The 21274-nt window shown below is 40.4% G+C and overlaps 2 protein-coding genes and 1 pseudogene across 2 annotated transcripts in view; all 3 read right to left on the bottom strand.

The window, feature by feature from the left end:
* Positions 1-17513, bottom strand: part of LOC130222147 (gastrula zinc finger protein XlCGF8.2DB-like) — a 245622-nt pseudogene extending 228109 nt beyond the window's left edge.
* The window catches only part of LOC130222028 (NLR family CARD domain-containing protein 3-like), a 503712-nt gene that overhangs the window by 460978 nt on the left and 21460 nt on the right, over positions 1-21274 (bottom strand).
* LOC130222635 (gastrula zinc finger protein XlCGF57.1-like) lies at positions 5294-14376 on the bottom strand. Its single transcript, XM_056455166.1, has 2 exons — positions 14346-14376; positions 5294-7894 (listed from the first exon to the last, which is right to left on the bottom strand). Exons 1-2 carry the CDS (start codon positions 14374-14376, stop codon positions 6606-6608), a joined length of 1320 nt encoding a protein of 439 aa, XP_056311141.1. The 3' UTR covers positions 5294-6605.

The following is a 21274-nucleotide window of genomic DNA, read 5'->3' as shown; positions in this document are numbered from 1 at the left end:
TTGCCTCATACAGCCCACACACTTGAGGCCATATTCACACTAGCCCCTTTTTTGCCTCATACAGCCCACACACTTTAGGCCATATTCACACTAGCCCCTTTTACCTCATACAGCCCACACACTTTAGGCCATATTCACACTAGCCCCTTTTGCCTCATACAGCCCACACACTTTAGGCCATATTCACACTAGCCCCTTTTGCCTCATACAGCCCACACACTTGAGGCCATATTCACACTAGCCCCTTTTGCCTCATATAGCCCACACACTTGAGGCCATATTCACACTAGCCCCTTTTGCCTCATACAGCCCACACACTTGAGGCCATATTCACACTAGCCCCTTTTTGCCTCATACAGCCCACACACTTGAGGCCATATTCACACTAGCCCCTTTTTGCCTCATACAGCCCACACACTTGAGGCCATATTCACACTAGCCCCTTTTTGGTTTTTGAAAAGTCTGAATTAACATAATTTCAATCCCACATTTCATCCCATCATAGCTGATCTAACTAGGCAGGAGGAGGAAGCTCTGCCTTTCTTTATTAATAAGCCCCCCCATTCACCCATTTCAAACACTATTCGCTTTCTTACACCTCAAGAGAACAATACCACATCACGGAAGCACAGCTGATCTTCTCCAACTGACCTCCACCCTCATGCATTTCTAGCCCTTGTCTCCTCTTTTCTTCCTTTAATTTCCCTCCAAATTCAAACTATCCCATACTTCCATTTACTCTTTCATCACAGCTCTGACCCATTTAGAGGTCACCCAATGTAGCAGCAATGCTCTAAACAAGTCAGATACACTTACACTTCAAATACCACTATCGTCACACTCCCAACCCCCCATGAATACAGTAATAGATGCTTCTGCAGGAGCACATATTGTCTCCATATTGACCCACCGCACCTCTGCAGCAGCAGAGACGCTCAGCTGAGCTACACCCCCCCCCTCCCTACAGCGCAACTGCAGTGACATTCTAACCGACCCCTTATTCACTCACCTCTACATATCACTAACAACAGTATTTTTCATTCTTACGGGAACATGCATAACCATCCAATGCTGATTACCACTGCATCTCGGCGACTGCAGAGACACTCCACCCAGTTTCATTCACCAATAACACCATGGCACTGTCACTCTAGCTAAGCTCCTCTTTTACCCATCTCTACATATCACTACTGACAGTATTGTTATTCTTTCAGGAACATGCATAACCATACAATACTGACTACCAACGCACCTTTGCAACAGCAGAGATGATTCAAGTAACTTTCGCCCATAGCACTACTGCACTGGCATTCTAGCTGAGCCCCTCTGTTACTTCATCTCTACATATCGTTACTGACAATATTTAGCACTCATAATGCTCCAATGCTGACTACCACTGCACCTCTGCAACAGCAGAGACGCTCCGCCGAGCCTTATTTTCCCTCTGCCTTCCCCCTGCCTCCTCCCCTCTCCCCCTCCCCATTTATAGTTGACAATTGCCCAGTAACACTATTCCGAATTTAGAGATGATTCATAGCATTCTCCGCCTCTCAGACTCCCACTCACTCTCCAGTCCCCCTTTTCACAGGGCCTCTGCGAGGGGTTAAGGAGATAAGTCAATATAGAAAAGTTTGAGGACAAGTTTAGATAGTCTTAGATTCCTGCAATGTACTAAATTTATCTATTTTATACAAGGTATCATTGTATGGTAAAATTTGACTGTATTAAATCTGTGAATATCAGGATGTTGTGTAGTTACGAAATCAGTAAAATCCTAGTAGATTTGACAGCTTGTTGCTTATTTACCACAGTTACCAAGGCAACACCATTATTTCTGCAGCTCTATAGGGACACGTTGAATCGGCTAGATTTTATAGATCTATATTCCATATGTATGTTTTAGTTTGGATTAATTTCTTTCATTTTAATATTTAGTAAATATATTGTAAGATAAATATCGCCAGTATTTCAGGTTGAAAAGTGGTTATAGGTCTTTAAACGTATTGAAAGAGTCTTAAAGGTATTTAAAGGTGTTGAATTACACTTCTGATTCCTGTATATACTCTGTTTCAGAATATGAGCAGCCACCACAGAAGCCCAAAGGGCTTAACAACAACAGATCCAGACCCTGGGAAGGTGGTCATCCAATGCCTTAAAGACATGCATACGTCTTCGCCAAAGGCACCTCAAAGAAGCCCAGATGACTCTCGCCAGCCATCAACCCACAGCTACTCAAGGGCGAGGGCATGACCCAGCCACCTTCCCTCCTCCTTTCCCTTACTTTTAAACTGAGTAACACTCAACCTTCTCCCCCAGTCACATTGTAAATCGAAGGTGCATACAAGTCCCCTCGTCACCCCGCCACCCCCGGCCGTTTCTGCAGGAGTCTTCACAGCCCCCTCCCATTTCCCGACTCCTGCCAGACCCTGCCCCCCCTAAGGCTCTGACTCCTGCAGGAGTGTTACCCCGAGCTTCGACTCCCGCAGGAGTCATCTCACTGTCCCCCCCAGGCCTTAGCAAATTTCTCTTATATGTTTGCATATATATGGGTGTATGCGTTTGCGTACGTATGTATGTATTTGTGCGGGCGTAGATGTGGTATATGCATGTATGTATGTACACACGTATAGAAGTATACGCGTGTATGTGGGTTTATATGTATATACGTATGCGTGCGTGTATGTATGGATTTGTGTGTGTATATATATGTATCTATGTGCGCAAGTACATAGACATATATATATTTTTTACTTATAGCGCTGTCACTCCCCGCTCCATCTCCTCACGGAGTGTTCCTCGAGCACCTAACCCATCCCGTCACCCTCTAACAGGAGTCTTCACCGTCCAAATCCCCTTTTCCCCAGTCTCCTGTCAGAGTCGGCCAGCTTGCCCTGTTCCCCGGGCGCCGACCCCCGCAGGGGTCATGTCACTGCCCCCCCCGCCCCCCCAAGGCCACTGAAACTCATTATTTATATATTTCTATGGATTCTCGTCCATGGTTATATATTTATATAGAGCGCTGTCACTCCCTGCTCTATCTCCAAGTAGGAGTGTTCCTCGAGCATCGACTCCCTCAGGAGTCTCGCCAAACTTGCCACTCACCCTCTAGCAGAAATCTCCACCACCCAAATCCCAATTCACGATTTCTGCCGGAGACGGCAAATAATAAGAATTGCTGCCCCCAACTCCCGCAGCGCCTATTCCGACTCACAGAAGTCTTCTGAGTGCCCCCTCCAGGCCTTAGATTACCCCATTATATATATATATATTTATATACTCTCATATATACATATATATTTATATATAGCGCTGCCACTTCCCAGCTCTATCTCTGTCAGGAGTGTTCCTCGAGCATATTTTGTTTTGATTCTTAATGAGTCAACCCTGGCCACCCCTTTCTGGCCCCCTCCACTAGTCACCTTTCCCCTATCTCCGAGCTCAGGGTTCTCTCCCGGGACAGCATGCCAAACCAGCTTTATACGCCAAGCATATCTAAGTGGGAACTCTTGAAGTGAAGTTTCATAAACCAAATTTCGAGAGGAGCACGTGATATGATTGAGCACGTCTGGCCACTCATCTGTAATCAGTAATAATCCAATCAGAGCGATCCTAGTTTACTATAAATGGATCATTTTCTCCCTAATGTTTTATCTTCGTTTGGAAGAATCCCCCCTTCCACCCCTTCTCTCCTCCTTTCCTCCCTTTTCAAAAGGGGGAGCTCTCGAGACCTACCTGATCTCAGATCCCCTGATATGCTTATCGACCGGGCGGGAGCCCTGGGCTCAAAGATCTCCGAGCTCAGGGTTCTCTCCCGGGACAGCATGCCAAACCAGCTTTATACGCCAAGCATATCTAAGTGGGAACTCTTGAAATAGGGTCATATTTTGGTTGTAAAGGTCTCCAACAACAGTCTAATATGCATGCAAGGTCAAAAAACACTTTCATGGTCTTATAATCTGCATTTAGTTTTACCTAATTATCCCAGTGACTCCCATATGAATCGTTCAGTGATTAATTTGTTCCAAAACCCCTCCTTAGCGTGAAGCTAATCTGCGCTGATTGGACAGATGTCAGCCTGCTGCGATTGGTCGACAGTGACAGCCTTCAGCGCGAGACAGAGTGAAATGTCCAGCAGCTAATCAACAATATAAAAGTATTCACAGTGCATACACACTTCATAGTGTAAGCCGTGGATTTTGGCTTCCAGTGGGTGAATGTAAACACAGACGATGGACTTGAAAATACAGATGACTAACTATTTTATTGAGCAAAAACTCCAAGAACTGGGGAGGAGATCTCCTAGCCCGTCACACTCTACCTGCTCTTCACACACACACACACACACACACACACACACACACACGCACACACAACCCTCCTCCTCAGAGAACACAACACCAAACCATTCAAGAACAGAGAATGCACTTTCGGGTTGAGGCCGGTGTGATCACCATTCGCCTAAAGCTCCAGTTCAGCTTGATGGGTGCAATTTAGACACCTCACCTCGAACCTGAGCTGAACTATTTTGAAACTTGACCTTTGCACGTGTGTAGGAACAGCTGACGATCAGTAAACAAATCGGCATGCGTCACGTTTTCAACGTGGCTTTACACGTGATATGAGAATACAAAGAGTTAACCTGATACAGTACACACGGTTACAAGTAACAAAACACAACTAAATGCAAGCTAGAGTAAACGAGGCAACAATTTTAATCGCACGTACTTACACTTGTGAAATGGGGGAAGAAACTGATCCATGATGCTCTGATCCATGTTCTGACATAGTCCATCAGTAGTCTTTTCTGATCCTTCCTTTAACAAACGGCCGATGAAGTCTTCTTTGTAAGCATGTAGTTTCCAGAAGCACTCGAACTGCTCAAGGCTGGGTTATAATGCTGAGCTTTCATTTTTGGGCAGAGACTGTCAATAATATCCATCTGCACAGCGTGACTTCATTCGACCAGCGTCTGTATGTGTGTGAGTGTGGCTTTTTTACTGTGTTAGTGGGCAGGGCCGCAGGTTTCAAATCTCACGGGTTTGCGCACGCAACTACTTGTGTTTCGTAGCTGTGTCATCGCGAAACACCTAATAACTCGTTATCAAGGCAACTCGTTTATAGATGAATCAACAGTTTTAAACACTGTACACTTACAGATTTAAGCCTTAGCTGGATATTTCACTTCACTTAGAGCTGTGTTACACACTACATGGAAGGGCATTTTCAAAAACCCATAATATGGGCTCTTTAAAATAACTTCTTAATGTGAGGGGAGAGCCTTCCTTCTCTCAAGGGCCCCTCCTTACTGTTCCTATTGCACAAAAAAATGTTAACGAATATATTCAGCACCCATATCTGGCAATATTATATTCTTGTATTTCTGACAAGGTTTTCAAGTTAAAATTTTCTACTTTCTAATTATAGCAAGGGATTTTAAGTGTATAAATTATAATCCCTTTGTCTTCCTACCAGTATGTTACTCAAATACTCAATGAGTCTTGGTGTGCTTCAATCGTTCATCTTGTGTCGTTGGTCAGTTCGGTTAGATACTATTCTTCATTCAAATGATTTAAATGTCCATCATCGGTGAATCAAGTCAAGAAGTTTTACCAGGCTCTCAGAGTTCTTTGTTAGGATCTGTCAGGTTTAACCCTTCTTTCAAACGGAGCTAGTGTTGTCCCTTTGAAATTTTTTTCCTTACTTTTCTTCGATGTCACTCCAACTTTTTGCCGAGGTCTTTGTTTCACTTTCTCAGAGATTCCTATAATAGTTTCTTCTTTGCTGTTTATCAGTCCTTATTCTTTCAGATCTCTTGATGCCTCCGTCATCGAATTGTACATGATGGGCCTGTTTTCAAGAAAGATTCTAAGTTTCGCCGGCGGTGGTGTTTGGAACTTAATCCCCTTTTCTTTCAGAATTTTTCTTATCGGAGCGAACACCCATCTTTTCTGTTGGATCTCAGGTGGGTAGTCTTGGTCAAAGAAAATCCTTTTTTCATTGCAGTGTATTACTTTCTTCATGCAGAGCAGAGGACCAGGTCCTACATTTTGTATTCCAGGAAGAATACCACCACTGATCTAGGGTGGTGTCAGTGGGTGGTTTTGGTCTGAGTGCCCGGTGACACGTTGGATTTTAAGGTCCAATCTGTCGAGTGATGAAAATCGTTTCCACCAAGTCTTGGATATTATTCCATTCGCTTCCTTCCGGGGTTCCAATGATCTGAATATTATTTCTACCGGAGCGTGTTTCTAGATCTAACAGTTTCTCTTGTAAGTTTTCTGAATTTGGATGGATTGATCGAGCATTTCTTTCATCTCAGCAATGTTCTCCTCCAATTCTCCAACTTGCTGCTCCGTTTCTGTTGAGGTCTCGTTTTTTTCAAGTTTTAATAGTTGTTTTGTCCGAGCCTTTTTGTTTTTGTCCCCCTCCATGTTATTTAAATATGGTTTAGGTTATCATCTATAATGTAAAAAGGAGAATTAATACCAGTGTGTATGGGAGCGCTCTTTCTATGCTGCTACACGTGTCGACGCTATACCAGAAACCATCCCATGTGTTTCTTAAGCTGCCCCGAATGAGTGAAACTCTGTAAACACTGATCATGTCTACGGTTTCTCTCCAGTGTGAATCCTCTTATGTGTTTTCAAGGTTCCTGAGTGAGTAAACCTCTTACTGCAGAGTGAACACTTGTACGGTTTTTCTCCAATGTGAATCCTCTGGTGCCGTTTAAATTCTGCAGCTGTAATAAAAGTCTTCTCACACTCCAAGCACATATACTCTCTCACACCAGTGTGGGTCTTCATGTGTCTATTAAGGTGGGATGAGTGGATGAAACTCTTCCCACACTGAGTGCATGTGAATGGTTTTTCTCCGGTGTGGATCTTCATTTGTCTATAAAGCGATGATGATTTGCTGAAACTCTTCCCACACTGAGTGCATGTGAATGGTTTTTCTCTGGTGTGGACATTGATGTGTCTATAAAGCAATGATGATTTGCTGAATCTCTTCCCACACTGAGGGCATGTGAATGGTTTCTCTCCAGTGTGGATCATCATGTGCTTAGTAAGGTATGGTGATTGGCTGAAACTCTTCCCACACTGAGGGCATGTGAATGGTTTTTCTCCAGTGTGGATCATCATGTGTTTAGTAAGGTATGGTGATTGGCTGAAACTCTTTCCACACTGAGGGCATGTGAATGGTTTTTCTCCGGTGTGGATCATCATGTGTTGATTTAGGTTTGATGATTGGTTGAAACTCTTCCCACACTGAGGGCATATGAATGGTTTCTCTCCAGTGTGGATCATCATGTGTTGATTTAGGTTTGATGATTGGTTGAAACTCTTCCCACACTGAGGGCATGTGAATGGTTTCTCTCCAGTGTGGATCATCATGTGTTGATTTAGGTTTGATGATTGGTTGAAACTCTTCCCACACTGAGGGCATGTAAATAGTTTCTCTCCAGTGTGGATCCTCATGTGTTTATTAAGGAATGATGATTGGTTGAAATTCTTCCCACACTGAGTGCATGTGAATGGTTTTTCTCCGGTGTGGATCTTCATGTGTCTATAAAGCGATGATGATTTGCTGAAACTCTTCCCACATTGAGTGCATGTGAATGGTTTTTCTCCCGTGTGGATATTCATGTGTTTAGTAAGGTATGATGATTGGCTGAAACTCTTCCCACACTGAGGGCATGTGAATGGTTTTTCTCCAGTGTGGATCATCATGTGTTTAGTAAGGTATGATGCTTGGCTGAAACTCTTGCCACACCGAATGCAGGTAAAACAACTCTTGTCTCTCACTTTTAAAATACCATCAGTCTTTAAATGAACTTTGTCCTCAATTTTGACATCGTGTTCCTCTTCTTTACTCTCCTCATAGTCTTTAATTAGGTCTGAAATAAAAAAAAAAAGTTCAGTTTTTAGTAAATCATTAAAACTTTCATCAAAAGCTGAAGTGAAAAGGCACTAAAAACATTGGCTACACATACCTTAATTTTGATGCACAATAAATGTAAAAACATAGCAGATCATATTTAGATTGATCTTGTCATATCAACCTCCTGGGGTCCATTACACACATACACATTTAAGCAGATTCTTATATGATTAATCCCAGATCATTTTGGTCATATAGATGAGACATAAATTTGAAAGCTGTAAATGGCCAGTTTTTATTTGTATATATTCATAATCAAAACAAAACAACATGTTTTTGTAAAACTTGTAAAGCAGTTAGGGAATGCTTTCTCATTCTGTGCCTGACAAGTAAATCTGTCAGAAAAAAAAAACATCTGCATATAGCCTTAAATCTGCACGTTTAAATGACAAATGTTCTAAAGGTTAGTAATCTGCATGTAACGAATGCAGTGCAGAATTCTAACACTTTACGGTCTCAGATCATCAAACAAATGTAAACATTAGTCAAAGATAACACAATTAAACACATTGTGCAGTTTTTAAATGAAGGTTTTTATTCTTAAAAGGAAAACAAAATACTGAATTGAATGGTTTCTCTCCAATGTGGACCTTCATTTGAATCTTAAGATCGCCTTTTCTTCCAAAACTCTTTCCACACCGAGTGCAGTTGAAATGATTATTGTCTCTCCTTCTCAAAATACCCTTTACTCCCCTCATTCTCTTCCATTAGGTCTAAAATAAATAAATAAAACATTAGTTTTCATTTAGTCTTAAAAACTCTTATCATAAGCTGAAAAGTGAAAAGACACTGGAAACATTGGCTACACACTGTAATTTGGATGCAAATTAAATGTAAAATAAATCAGATCATATTTTGTTTGGTCCATTAACATTCACATTTAAGCAGATTCAATCCATATTTATTTATCTAGTGCTTTTACAATGTAAATTGTGTCAAAGCCGCTTAACATAAAAGTTTTAGTAATTTGACACTGCGTCCGACCAGTTTTCAGAGTTTCTTACATAATTAATTATAAAAGTAATTTTGGTCATATGGATAAGAGAGATTTGAACGCTGTAAATGGAATATTTTTATTTGTATATATTCATAATTACAATAAAATGTTTTTCTAAAATTTGTAAAGCAGACAGGGAATACTTGTTAATACTGTGTCTGACTGGTAAACGCATCAAAAAAAAAGTTCTGGGGTAACAGCTGAACAAACAGCTGAATATTTGCCTCGCAGACATGAGACACACCGGTACAGCATCTGCAAAAAGGCTGGAATGTGCACCTTTTCCCTTGTGTGCTGTTGGGTTATTTTCATCCATTCTGGGGTTATTTTGAGGCTTAATTTGGCCAAAACTTTCTCGGTGTTTCAGCAAACTGACTGATATTCGGGGACATCTTATTTTGACATATTCTGGGAAAATGCTTTGAAAAAAACCCTTAAAACACTCTGGGCAAATTTATGGCCCGTTTCCACTGAGTGGTACGGTACGGTTCGGTTTGGTTTGGTACGCTTTTGTGGCCGTTTCCACTGTCAAAAAGCGTACCGAACCGAACCGTACCGTACCACTTTTTCGGCACCCTTTCGAAAGGGTACCAAAGACGAGAAAGGGTACCAAAAGGCGGAGCTAGACGCGCAGCTGAACGCTATTGGTTTACAGAGATACGTCATTCGCCTACGCAACAAGCCAGAATGAAAACAAAAAACCCGCCATGTTTGAAATACACAGCCGACGAGCCGAGACATTACAGCGGAATGATTTATACATATAATAACGAGCCATGGTCGACCTGGGCTCAAACAAACCTTGTCGTCGTCTTGATAAACAGCCACAAAGGCAAGAAGAAGAGCAGATTTACCCTGAGCCCCGTAGTTTTTTACGAGGCAGTCTGAGGCGCGAGCGGTTTCGCTTTCTTGCTAGCGTTCGCGCGCGTCTCTAACATTATATCTGAAATAACAAACTTCTTGAGCTGATGATAATAACCTGCGCTTGATTATTGACGTGCTTTTGAAACCCAATCCTGTCAGACATTGACAAACGCGAGAGTGAAGCGTGAAGAAACAAAGGAGAAGCCGGAAAAAAGGAGCAAATTATTTTTTCAGCAAACATGAACAAAATGCCATGTATAACTAACTTATTATCTTCACATTTTGGACTATTATGAACTCAGATTGACGGAATTACTGACTAACAGAGGCTACGTGTGCTGCGGAAGATTACAGACACAGATGAGAGGTTTTCACTGACTAGGCTATAATTTGTATTGTTTTGAACCTAAATACGGACGAAAATGTCTGCTGTGTGTATTTCTTCTGTAGTTGGTAACATTTCGGAGACTGTAAGGGGCTGTTTGTGTTTATATATGTTCATTTATTTAGTTATTTAATATAATTACAGACGTTACAGTAGGCTGTTTCGCACTATCATTGATCTGCAGTTATAATCAACTCATGTTCATAGAAAAATTACTAATAAACATTTCTACACAAGCATTTATGTGTATGAAGCATCTGTTTTGTGAGAAGTGCTTCTCATATGATATGTAAGTGACCTGTACAGCTTTATTGTAGACATTTCCTCGAGTGAGAATGACGCCGACTGAAACTGTCTGTCATACACCACGCCCACCAAAAGGGTACCCTTGTTAGTGGAAACGCAAGCCTGATAAAGGTGACCCGTACCAAACCGAACCAAACCGTACCGTACCGGTCAGTGGAAACGAGCCATTACTCCCTTTTCGTTATATATATTGTTGCGGGGAATTTTAATCACTCAAACTTAAAGACAGTGCTCCCCAAATTCCATCAAAACATTTTCTGCCACACAAGGGGAAACAAAACTTTAGACCAAGTTTACACAAACATGGCTGAAGCATATGCTGTGACCCCCACCCCCCCTCCCCCACTTGGGTCAATCAGATCACCTTTCTTTGTTCCTGACCCCCAAGTACTCACCCCGCATTAACCGTGTGAAGCCATCAGTAAGGACCATCAAAGTGTGGCCAGCGGGGGTGGACTCCACACTCCAGGACAGGTTTGAACACACAGACTGGAGTAGGTTTGCTTCCCAGGCCACATGTGGCTCTCACACAGACATTGATAGTTACACTTCCTCTGTTCTGGAATATATCAACACCATCATAGACAGTGTTACAACCCAGAAACAGATCACCACATACCCAAATCAAAAGCCATGGATGAACAAGGAGGAGCGCCTCCTGCTGAAGGCACGCAACACTGCCTTCAGATCAGGGAATGCACAGGCCTACAGCACTTCCAGGGCTAATCTGAAGAGGGGCATCAAAAAGGCCAAGCACTGCTACAAGCTAAAGCTAGAGGAGCACTTTTCCAACTCTGATCCTCGGCGCATGTGGCAGGGCATCCAGGCCATCAGCAACTACAAACCCAGCCAGTCCACCCCCACAGCCACAAATGTCTCCTTCCTGAACGAGCTAAATGACTTTTATGCCCGCTTTGAAAGAGACAATACAGAACCCTACACCAGGAACACTACCTCAACCGACCACTCACCTATCACACTCACCTCCTCAGAAGTCTACACCGCACTGAGTCGGATCAATGTGCGTAAGGCTGCTGGACCAGACGGTATCCCTGGGCGCATCCTCAAAGCATGTGCAGAACAGCTCGCTGGGGTATTCACAGACATTTTCAACCTGTCACTTAACCTAGCAACTGTGCCAACATGCTTTAAAACTACCTTTATTGTGCCAGTGCCCAAACACTCCAGCCCAACATGCCTGAATGACTACCGCCCTGTAGCACTCACACCCATCATCATGAAGTGCTTCGAGCGGTTGGTCCTGGCACATCTGAAAGACTCTCTGCCATCCACACTGGACCCACATCAGTTTGCCTACCGTGGCAACAGGAGCGCAGAAGATGCCGTCTCCATAGCACTGCACTCTGTACTCACACACCTGGACAATAAAAACACTTATGCACGAATGCTGTTTGTTGACTTCAGCTTAGCATTCAACACTGTCATACCCTCTAAGTTACTGATCAAACTCAGAGACCTGGATATCGACACGTCTCTCTGCAACTGGGTTATGGACTTTCTGACTAACAGACCTCAGAATGTTAGATCAGGCCACATCTGCTCCCCCACCGTCACACTCAACACTGGTGTACCACAGGGCTGCGTGCTGAGCCCCTTCCTCTACTCCCTTTTTACCATCTACTGTAGGCCTGTGAACAGATCCAACACCATCATCAAATTTGCAGATGACACCACAGTGATTGGTCTAATCAGCAATAGTGATGAGACTGCCTACAGGGAGGAGATATAGCATCTGGCCACTTGGTGCACTGACAATAATCTGCTCCTTAACACCAACAAGACCAAGGAGCTCATTGTGGACTTCAGGAAGGGACGAACAGGCTCACATGATCCCATCCACATTAATGGAATGGCCGTTGAGCCTGTCTCATCCTTCAAGTTCCTGGGGACCCACATCTCAAAGGACCTTTCCTGGACCACAAACACCTCCAGCCTGGTCAAGAAGGCTCACCAGCGCCTATTTTTCTTGGGGCAACTTAAGAAGAACCAGCTTTCATCAGCCGTCTTGGTGAACTTCTACCGCTGCACAATAGAAAGCATCCTGACCAACTGCGTCACAGTCTGGTATGGAAGCTGCTCTGTTGCTGAGCGTAAGGCACTGCAGCGGGTGGTGAAAACTGCCCAACGCATCACAGGGACTACACTGCCAGCCATTGAGGACATCCAGAAGAAACACTGTCTGCACCGAGCATGCAGTATTCTTAAGGACACCTCTCACCCTGCTCACAGACTGTTTTCTTTCCTGCCTTCCGGCAGGCGCTTCAGGCTCCCCCGGACAAAAACCAGCAGACTGAGGAACAGCTTTTTCCCCAGAGCTGTCTTCCTTCTGAGCTCTGCCCCTCACTGACTCTTTTGCCCTCCGAATACACCCCCCACACTCCTCTAACTTATACTCCTCACAATCACTGCACCATTTAACATTTGCACATTTAAAGTTTGCACATATTCATATTTTGACATATTTTGTCAATAAGGGGGTAGCTTTGTAGTAAAACATCAAGAGCTGTTCAAATTGTTTTGTTTAATATGTAAGGTCCCACATGGTAAGCTAGTGAAGAGTAGGAGTAGCTGGAAGCGTGTGCAAGTTTACACGCAAGATTTCAATATTGTGTTGTTTCGTGTTTAGAAGTGTGTGTGCGATCATCACCCTCTTTTTTTTTTTTTTTTTTGCTCTTTCCTCTCTCTCTCCCACACATCCCCCTACATACAAAACCCACAGATACCTTTCGCATGCTTCTGATAAATGTTTTCGACAGCCCTCTATAAAATGGGTGTAGTAAAGAAAAAACTTTACCAGTTGGAATTTTTCAGTGATTTACTTTCAATTTTTCCTAGTCTTGACACACATAATTTAATTTTAGGAGGCTATTTAAATTGTGTTTTGTACCCAATTTTGGACCGCTCTAGCTCTTTGAGTAATACATTAAGTCAGCCAGCACAATGTATCAACTCCTTCCAGACATATGGTGTAAGTCAGGGGTGCCCAAACTCTGTCCTGGAGGGCCGGTGTCCTGCATATTTCAGTTCCAACTCCAATTAATCACACCTGAACCAGCTAATCAAGCTATTTCTAGGTTTACTAGAAACTTCCAGACAGGTGTGTTGAAGGAAGTTGGAGCTAAACTTTGCAGGACACCGACCCTCCAGGACCGAGTTTGGACACCCCTGGTGTAAGTGACCCCTGGAGATTTAAATATCCATCTTCCAAGCAATTTTCCTTCTATTCACCTGTGCATCATACCTATTCCAGTTTTGACCATTTTCTCCTGAACAAGCAGTTACTTCCCTTAATGTCAGAAGTAGAGTATGGTAGTATTGTTATTTCGGACCATTGTCCAATCTCACTAAAGATATGTTTTCCAGGCAATGTAACCCCCCAACGTACATGGCGGTTTAACTCAAGACTCTTGGCAGACGACGATTTTGTAAAATTTATTGATGCTAAAATTGATTTCTTCCTTGAGACAAACGAATCCCCAGAGATAAGTTATAGCATTCTATGGGATAGTCTGAAAGCATTTATAAAAGGACAAATTATTTCATATCAAGCTAGTGCAAATAAACTAAATAAAGTTATGTGCATCATGACGTTTCCATCAACCGATTATTTTTATGCTCATAGCCTATCCAAAATACACATAAAATAGGTGGCTGGAAACGTAAGGCTACGCGAGAAATATTGCTTCATTTTTAAAAAAGGAAAGGAGACCGAGGGAAACTCAGAGTTTAGAGAATAAAACCTGCTACTGACCAGGTTAAGTTCACGGAGTAAGATGCCACGGTAACTGACTCGGAGTTAAAGTTACCTCTCTTTCAGAAACAGGCTTCACTTACCCTGCTTTGTCCAGTTTGACAAACCTGTCATTTTGAAATGGAAAACCCAGAGTTTCTCTCATTTCAGGGTTAAAATAGTTTGAGTTTTCACTTAACCTCCTTTTTTGAAACGGGGCCTATTGCCTATTGGAGAAATGACCAGGAATAATAAACGGCTACTTGCTCTATAAACAAGTGTGTTCATGTCTATACAAAGAAAAACAATAAAATTAGAAAATATGACTTTGTAACATCAAGCAGCATTAGGCATGGGCAGTATAAGATTCTGAAGGTATGATTACCTTGAATAAAAATATACAGTACTGTGATTACTGCTCTAAAATATATTCTTTTTAAATGTCTGGGTAAAAAACAAAATTTTTTTCCCCTTTGAACACAATATATTTTCTTTTAAGAAACTTTCAAAAGTATTTTGGAGCAGTAAACATGTCAGGCTAAATAATTCAAATGAATCATTGACTTCAGCTGTCTTCATTTGTTTCATAAACACAGATTTCTTTACAATTTAAAACGGCATCTTTGGATATCTTTTCTGCTGGAGATATTGTTATCCTGAAAAACTTAAAACAAATTGTAAAAAAACGTAGGAACGGTACAGCAGAAAATATTTTAAAACCTCAACTTTTTTTTAAACTGTGGTAGACCTTGAAAACTGTTGAAAATCGTCCCATGCCTAAGCAGCATAACACCGTTTTTAGGATCTAAAAATTCATTTTTTTTAAAAAGTCTTAAGCAAAAAGATTCCAATGGCGGCGCCTGCTGGTACGTGAAGAATATAGTCAATACTGACGAACTTTACACTCATATGTTTGCATATCATCAGCATGCTGTAATCCATTTCTTAAGCAGCAAAAGTCATTTTTAGACTAGTTTGTTGGCCATTTTTGGTAATTGCAATGCTAAATGTTATTGTTCCACTATAATTTGTTAGTTTTGTCTCACGTCATCCCATAACATCATATGGTTTAGAATACTGTACAATGTTTTATAACAATTAATTATTTTAGTGTCCATTTCATTCAGCATATTTAATATTGGGGGCATCCACGTTTATTGACATACTTTAAACCAGGGACTCTGCAGGTTTCACCAAGTTAAATTTAAGTCTTTTTAAGACCATTATGACTAAAATTCTAGACTCATAAAGGGCTAAATGCTAAGGAATTTTTCAAATGGCCCAGATGGAAAAGATTTTAATTTGTCCTATCAAAAAAAAAAATTAATTTAATAATACAATAATAAATTAATAATATTCACATTTACATTTAGTCATTTAGCAGATGCTTTTATCCAAAGCGACTTACAAATGAGGACAAGGAAGCAATTTACACAACTATAAGAGCAGCAGTGAACAAGTGCTACAGACAAGTTTCAGGTGTGTAAAGTCTAAGAAGCAAAGCATTAGTAAAGTTTTTTTTTTTTTTTTTTTGAGAGAGAGTACAGTTAGTGGTATAGCCAGAGAGGCAGTTAAGATTAGGAAGGAAAGTGGAGACTAAATAGTTGAGTTTTTAGTCGTTTCTTGAAGACAGCAAGTGACTCTGCTGTTCTGATGTAGTTAGGGAGTTCATTCCACCAACTGGGCAGATTGAATGCGAGAGTTCGGGAAAGTGATTTCTTCCCTCTTAGGGATGGAACAACGAGGCGACGTTCATTCACAGAACGCAAGTTTCTGGAGGGCACATAAATCTGCAGAAGTGAGAGCAGATACGAAGGAGCAAAGCCAGAGGTCGCTTTGTAAGCAAATATCAAAGCTTTGAATTTGATGCGAGCAGCAACTGGCAGCCAGTGCAAACAGGTGCGTAGCGGAGTGACATGTGCTCTTTTGGGTTCATCAAAGACCACTCGTGCTGCTGCGTTCTGAAGCAGCTGAAGAGGTTTGATAGAATTAGCTGGAAGCCCGGCTAGTAGAGAGTTCCAATAGTCCAGTTTGGAGAGAACAAGAGCTTGAACAATGAGTTGAGCTGCATGTTCAGATTGGAAGGGTCGGACCTTTCTGATGTTATAGAGTGTGAATCTGCAAGATCGAGCAGTTCTAGAAATGTGGTCAGAGAAGTTTAGTTGGTCATCAATCGTTACTCCAAGGCTTTTTACCATTTTGGATGAAGTAATGGTTGCCCCATCCATCTGGATTGAAAAGTTATGGTGTAGAGTCGGGTTGGCAGAAACTTCAAGCATTTCTGTTTTCGTGAGGTTAAGCTGAAGATGATGATCTTTCATCCAGTGTGAAATGCCTGACAGGCAGGCTGAAATGCAAGCTGGAACCGAGGGATCATCAGGGTGAAAAGAGAGGTATAGCTGGGTATCATCATGATAATAAAAATAATAATATTTTAGATATTTCTTAGCAAAAGATTTTAAATATTGAGTAAAAACAAGCAAGCTTTACTTATATGCATACACTTTTTTTCCAAAATAACCTTTAAAAAAATAAAAATAAAATAAAACAATTCGAACAAATGTTTTAAAAACTATAATAAACTAAATCTATGCACAATAATCTGTCCAGGTCGATGTCCTCAGCAGTAAATACATGGAGCACGTTTACATTTACATTTAGTCATTTAGCATACGCTTTTATCCAAATCGACTTACAAATGAGGACAAGGAAGCAATTTACACAACTATAAGAGCAGCAGTGAACAAGCGCTATAGACAAGTTTCAGGTGTGTTTCATTGGCTGCTGATATGATTTCGCTATTTAGACTTTGCAAATAATACTTTTATGAAATTATACTATTAAGTGGAAAGTCTGAATGTGTGAATATAAAACCAACTTTTCCTCTATACCTTAAGAAAATAGAGAAGATGGGAGACTAATAATACATAAAAAGAATGACAAAAGACATGAGAACAAGTGATGAAATAAACTCATTCCTGTCTTTCAATGAGTGCTTATGTGCATTTACGAGAACTAGGCAGCACACTCAGGGCTTCAAGATGGATTTAATTTAGTATTCTTATTATTAAAATATATCTGAATGAGGATCAAATGACTGAGTTGGTCTTTGAGAATGAAAATCAACCTGTTTGTTCCTGCAGATCTTCCTGTTTGACTGTGAATGTTTCTTCAATCTTCATATCTTCACTCTCCTCTTTAATAAACGCCATCTTTATAACAGTGTGGAGATCAGTCGCTTCAGCAGGAGTTTTTTCTCTGTGTTTGGACACTTTATCCTGTTTAAAATGAACAAAACAATGAACAGAAACAAAATAACTTCTCTTCAACACTTGCTTCAACAGTTTCTTTATATGAGAGTATTTAACAAAAAGAAATCAGGTAAAACGTTTCTTTAAAACACTTATTACACACTTTTCTGTTACTTTATACAAACAATAGCCCTCGGTTACTGAGAATAAAATAGCACTACGTTGTGTAAGGGGTTAAAATAATATTTCCAACAGCAGGAACATAATTTAGCATCGTATATAAAACCTAAAACTTTAGCACTTTAACTTTAAATCGGTTTATATCTGTGAACGTTTTAAAACACAAACCTTTCTTCAGTTGAATCTCAGCGCTGAAGCGGCGCCGCATGATGACGTCACACGCCACGCCAAAATAAAAGTCTTTTGTGTTTGGCTTTTTTTGCCACTTACTGTTGCAGTCATGACTTACTGATACATTTCTCCCATGTTTTTCCACTTTACACTATATCTGCTCTCTCTCTCTCTCTCAATTTTGAGAAACTTTTTAATCCAGTTCATGATGACTTGCATGTCTACAACACATTACTTCCTATTAATATCTGAGCCCAAATCTCTATTACTACAACTTTTAGAAACTCTATTACTACTTTTTTAGAAATTTAAGTTTTTTTTTTTATAAATATAAGGTGTTTATAAGTATATATATATATATATATATATATATATATATATATATATATATATATATATATATATATATATATATATATATATATATATGTTTAACCTATTGGAAATATTGACTGAATGTTTTCACATTATGTCATCCTCAGCAACATTGTGAACTTTTATAAACGTGTGTTTGGTCATTAACTTGTGAACGCAGAATTACACAAACACTGAGGAGATTCTCTGTATGAAAGATGTGTGCGTGCACCAAAAACACAAATGTACAAGATTTCCTGCTCCCTGCTTTTAGTCTGCTTTTAGGGCTGCAGGGCCCATATGATGGCAAGTCTTTTTCTGAGATGTAATTTAAAGCAAAAGTCCATCATTTATAGATGAAACAAGCTGAGGGATGCACACAAATGATGAAATATTTACACAAATATAACATTTATCAAATCAATATATCTTCTGGAAACAGAAACACACACATAAACCTCAAAACAACACAGATTTGGGAGGAAAAAAGTCGTTTATTTGATGATATTTCAGGTGCAAATGTAATGTTAGTCAGCACGGACATGTAAAATGTGTTATGTGATCATGAAAAAGTGTTAAAAACACAATATTACTCTTTAATAATCATCATTTATAATGTCTCATGCTAACAAGAAGCCTTGAATTCATTACTTTCAGCTTTGGAAACACAGTTTAGGACATTTTTTGTGCTTCATGCAGATCATCAGATGTTACAGACACAAATGACACCCGCTTCTCTCACACACACACACTCTCTCTCACTCTCTCTGTTTGCGCATGTGTGTGAATGGAGGGCTGAGTGCAGCATGTGTACGAGAGCAGGTACGAGTGATTGTTTGTTTTTCTTTTCCTTTTCTTAGTTTCTTTCTTCTTTAGATTAAGTATTTAATATAATCAGTTGTAAGATAGTGGGAGCGCTGGGGGCTTTTTAGCTCCCAGTGTTTAAATTGAGAGAATGGCAGAGATTTTTAGCCATTTAACTGGAAAACATGCGGTCAAAATTGACTCAACAGTGGGAGTTGAGGAGTGTAGTTTGGCTGTAGGCATGTTAATTGGACGTGAAAACATTTTGTCCGCCTCACGAATGAACAGCGCAGTTGTAATTTTTGTTAAAACGATCGATTTGGCAAATAAACTAGTTGAGACGGGGGTTGAAATAAACGGGATATTCACTCAGGTCCTCCCCCTTTCTACTCCATCTAAACGTGTCACACTTTCAAATGTGCCTCCGTTTATAAAACACGAGGGTTTAGCAGATATGTTATCACGTTATGGAAAGCTAGATTCGACAGTTAAAATGATCCCGATCGGGAGTAAATCCTCCCTCCTGAAACATGTGGTGTCTTTCAGACGATTCGTGTGTATGATCCTTAAAGATAACACAGAAGATTTGGATCTAACTTTAAATTTTAGTCACGAAGGATTTAATTACGTGATTTATGTCACAACAAACTCAACGAAGTGTTTTGGATGTGGGGAAAACGGACATCTTATTCGCGATTGTCCTAATAAAGTGCCCCAAAATGAGAAAAAAGATAAGTCTGCCGCCAATACGAGTGCCGGCGTTTCGCAGAGTAAAGTTGCGGTTGCCGGGGAGATGAGCACAGCTTGTGCTGCGGCTTCAGTTGAGGGAGAACAACATGATGAAATGATACTGACAGAAATACAAGCCGATGGAATAGAAAAAGTGCTTGATGTTAGTAAAGATAAAAACGAATTGTCAAATACCCCTCTCATGAACAGTGTTTTTTTTGACAATTTGCCCCAGGTTTCAGAGGAATTCAAGTTTCAAGTGAGGCACTGACTATGGAGGAAGTAGAGAAGGCTTTTAGGAGTATGGAAAATGGGAAAACACCTGGTATTGATGGTCTCTCAGTTGAGTTTTACAAGACATTCTGGTCAGAGGTAGGTTCAATTTTGCTAGATGTACTCAATCATAGTTTATCTGAGGGACAGTTACCCAAAAGTTGTCGCAGAGCTGTTATCACTTTACTCCCTAAAAAAGGAGATTTAAGTGAGATTAAAAATTGGAGGCCTGTAAGTCTTCTATGCAATGATTATAAAATATTATCAAAAGTTTTGGCCAATAGATTAAGAGAAGTTTTAGGTTTAATTATTCATTCAGATCAAACATACTGTGTTCCAGGCCGAATGATCACTGATAATATCTCTTTTATGAGAGATATTTTAGATAATCGTTATATTTCTTTGGATTTTGGCTTAGTTTGGATCGATCAAGAAAAAGCATTTGATAGGGTTGATCATAATTGTTTATGAAAGGTTTTGTCTGCTTTGGGTTTTAACTCTGATTTTTTATCAATGATTAAAGCTCTGTATTGTGACGTTGAGAGTATTTTAAAGATAAATGGTGACTTATGCTCTCCTTTTAAAGTGTTAAGGAGTGTCAGACAGGGGTGTGCATTATCAGGAATGCTATATACATTAGCAATAGAACCTCTTTTAAATAAATTAAGAGCTGACATGTCAGGTTTACTGATTTCAAATTGCACTGAAGCTGTTAAATTATCAGCTTATGCTGACGATGTGGTGGTACTGATTAGTAACCAAAAAGAGGTGAATGTGATGTTACAAATATTAGAAGATTTTAGAAATATTTCCTCAGCAAAGGTAAACTGGCAAAAAAGTGAAGCTCAAATTGTTGGGAGTTGGTTGCAAGGTGAACCTACCTTACCAGCTAGGCTGAAGTGGAAAAGAGAAAGTTTTCAATATTTAGGAATCTTTTTAGGCAATGAAAATGAAATTAAGAAAAACTTTGAAGGTGTCGTTGAAAAGGTGAAAGGTCGACTTGATAAGTGGAATTTTTTACTTCCAAAGATGTCATATAAAGGACACCTTTTAGTTATTAATAATTTAGTTGCCTCTACCCTCTGACATCGCTTAAGCTGTATAGATCCTCCAATAGAAGTTTGATAAAAAATACAGTCATGTTTAGTGGATTTCTTCTGGCATAAGCTGCACTGGATTTCCAAAAGTGTATTATACCTTACCAAAGAAGAAGGAGGGCTTGGACTAGTGCATCTACAAAGTAGAACTGCTGCATTCAGAATCCAATTCGT

This window comes from Danio aesculapii, chromosome 4 (assembly GCF_903798145.1).
Source record: "Danio aesculapii chromosome 4, fDanAes4.1, whole genome shotgun sequence".
In the NCBI taxonomy this organism is placed as follows: domain Eukaryota; kingdom Metazoa; phylum Chordata; class Actinopteri; order Cypriniformes; family Danionidae; genus Danio; species Danio aesculapii.
The sequence above is the reverse complement of the archived record's forward strand: the minus strand, read 5'-3'. Positions and strand labels throughout refer to the sequence as shown.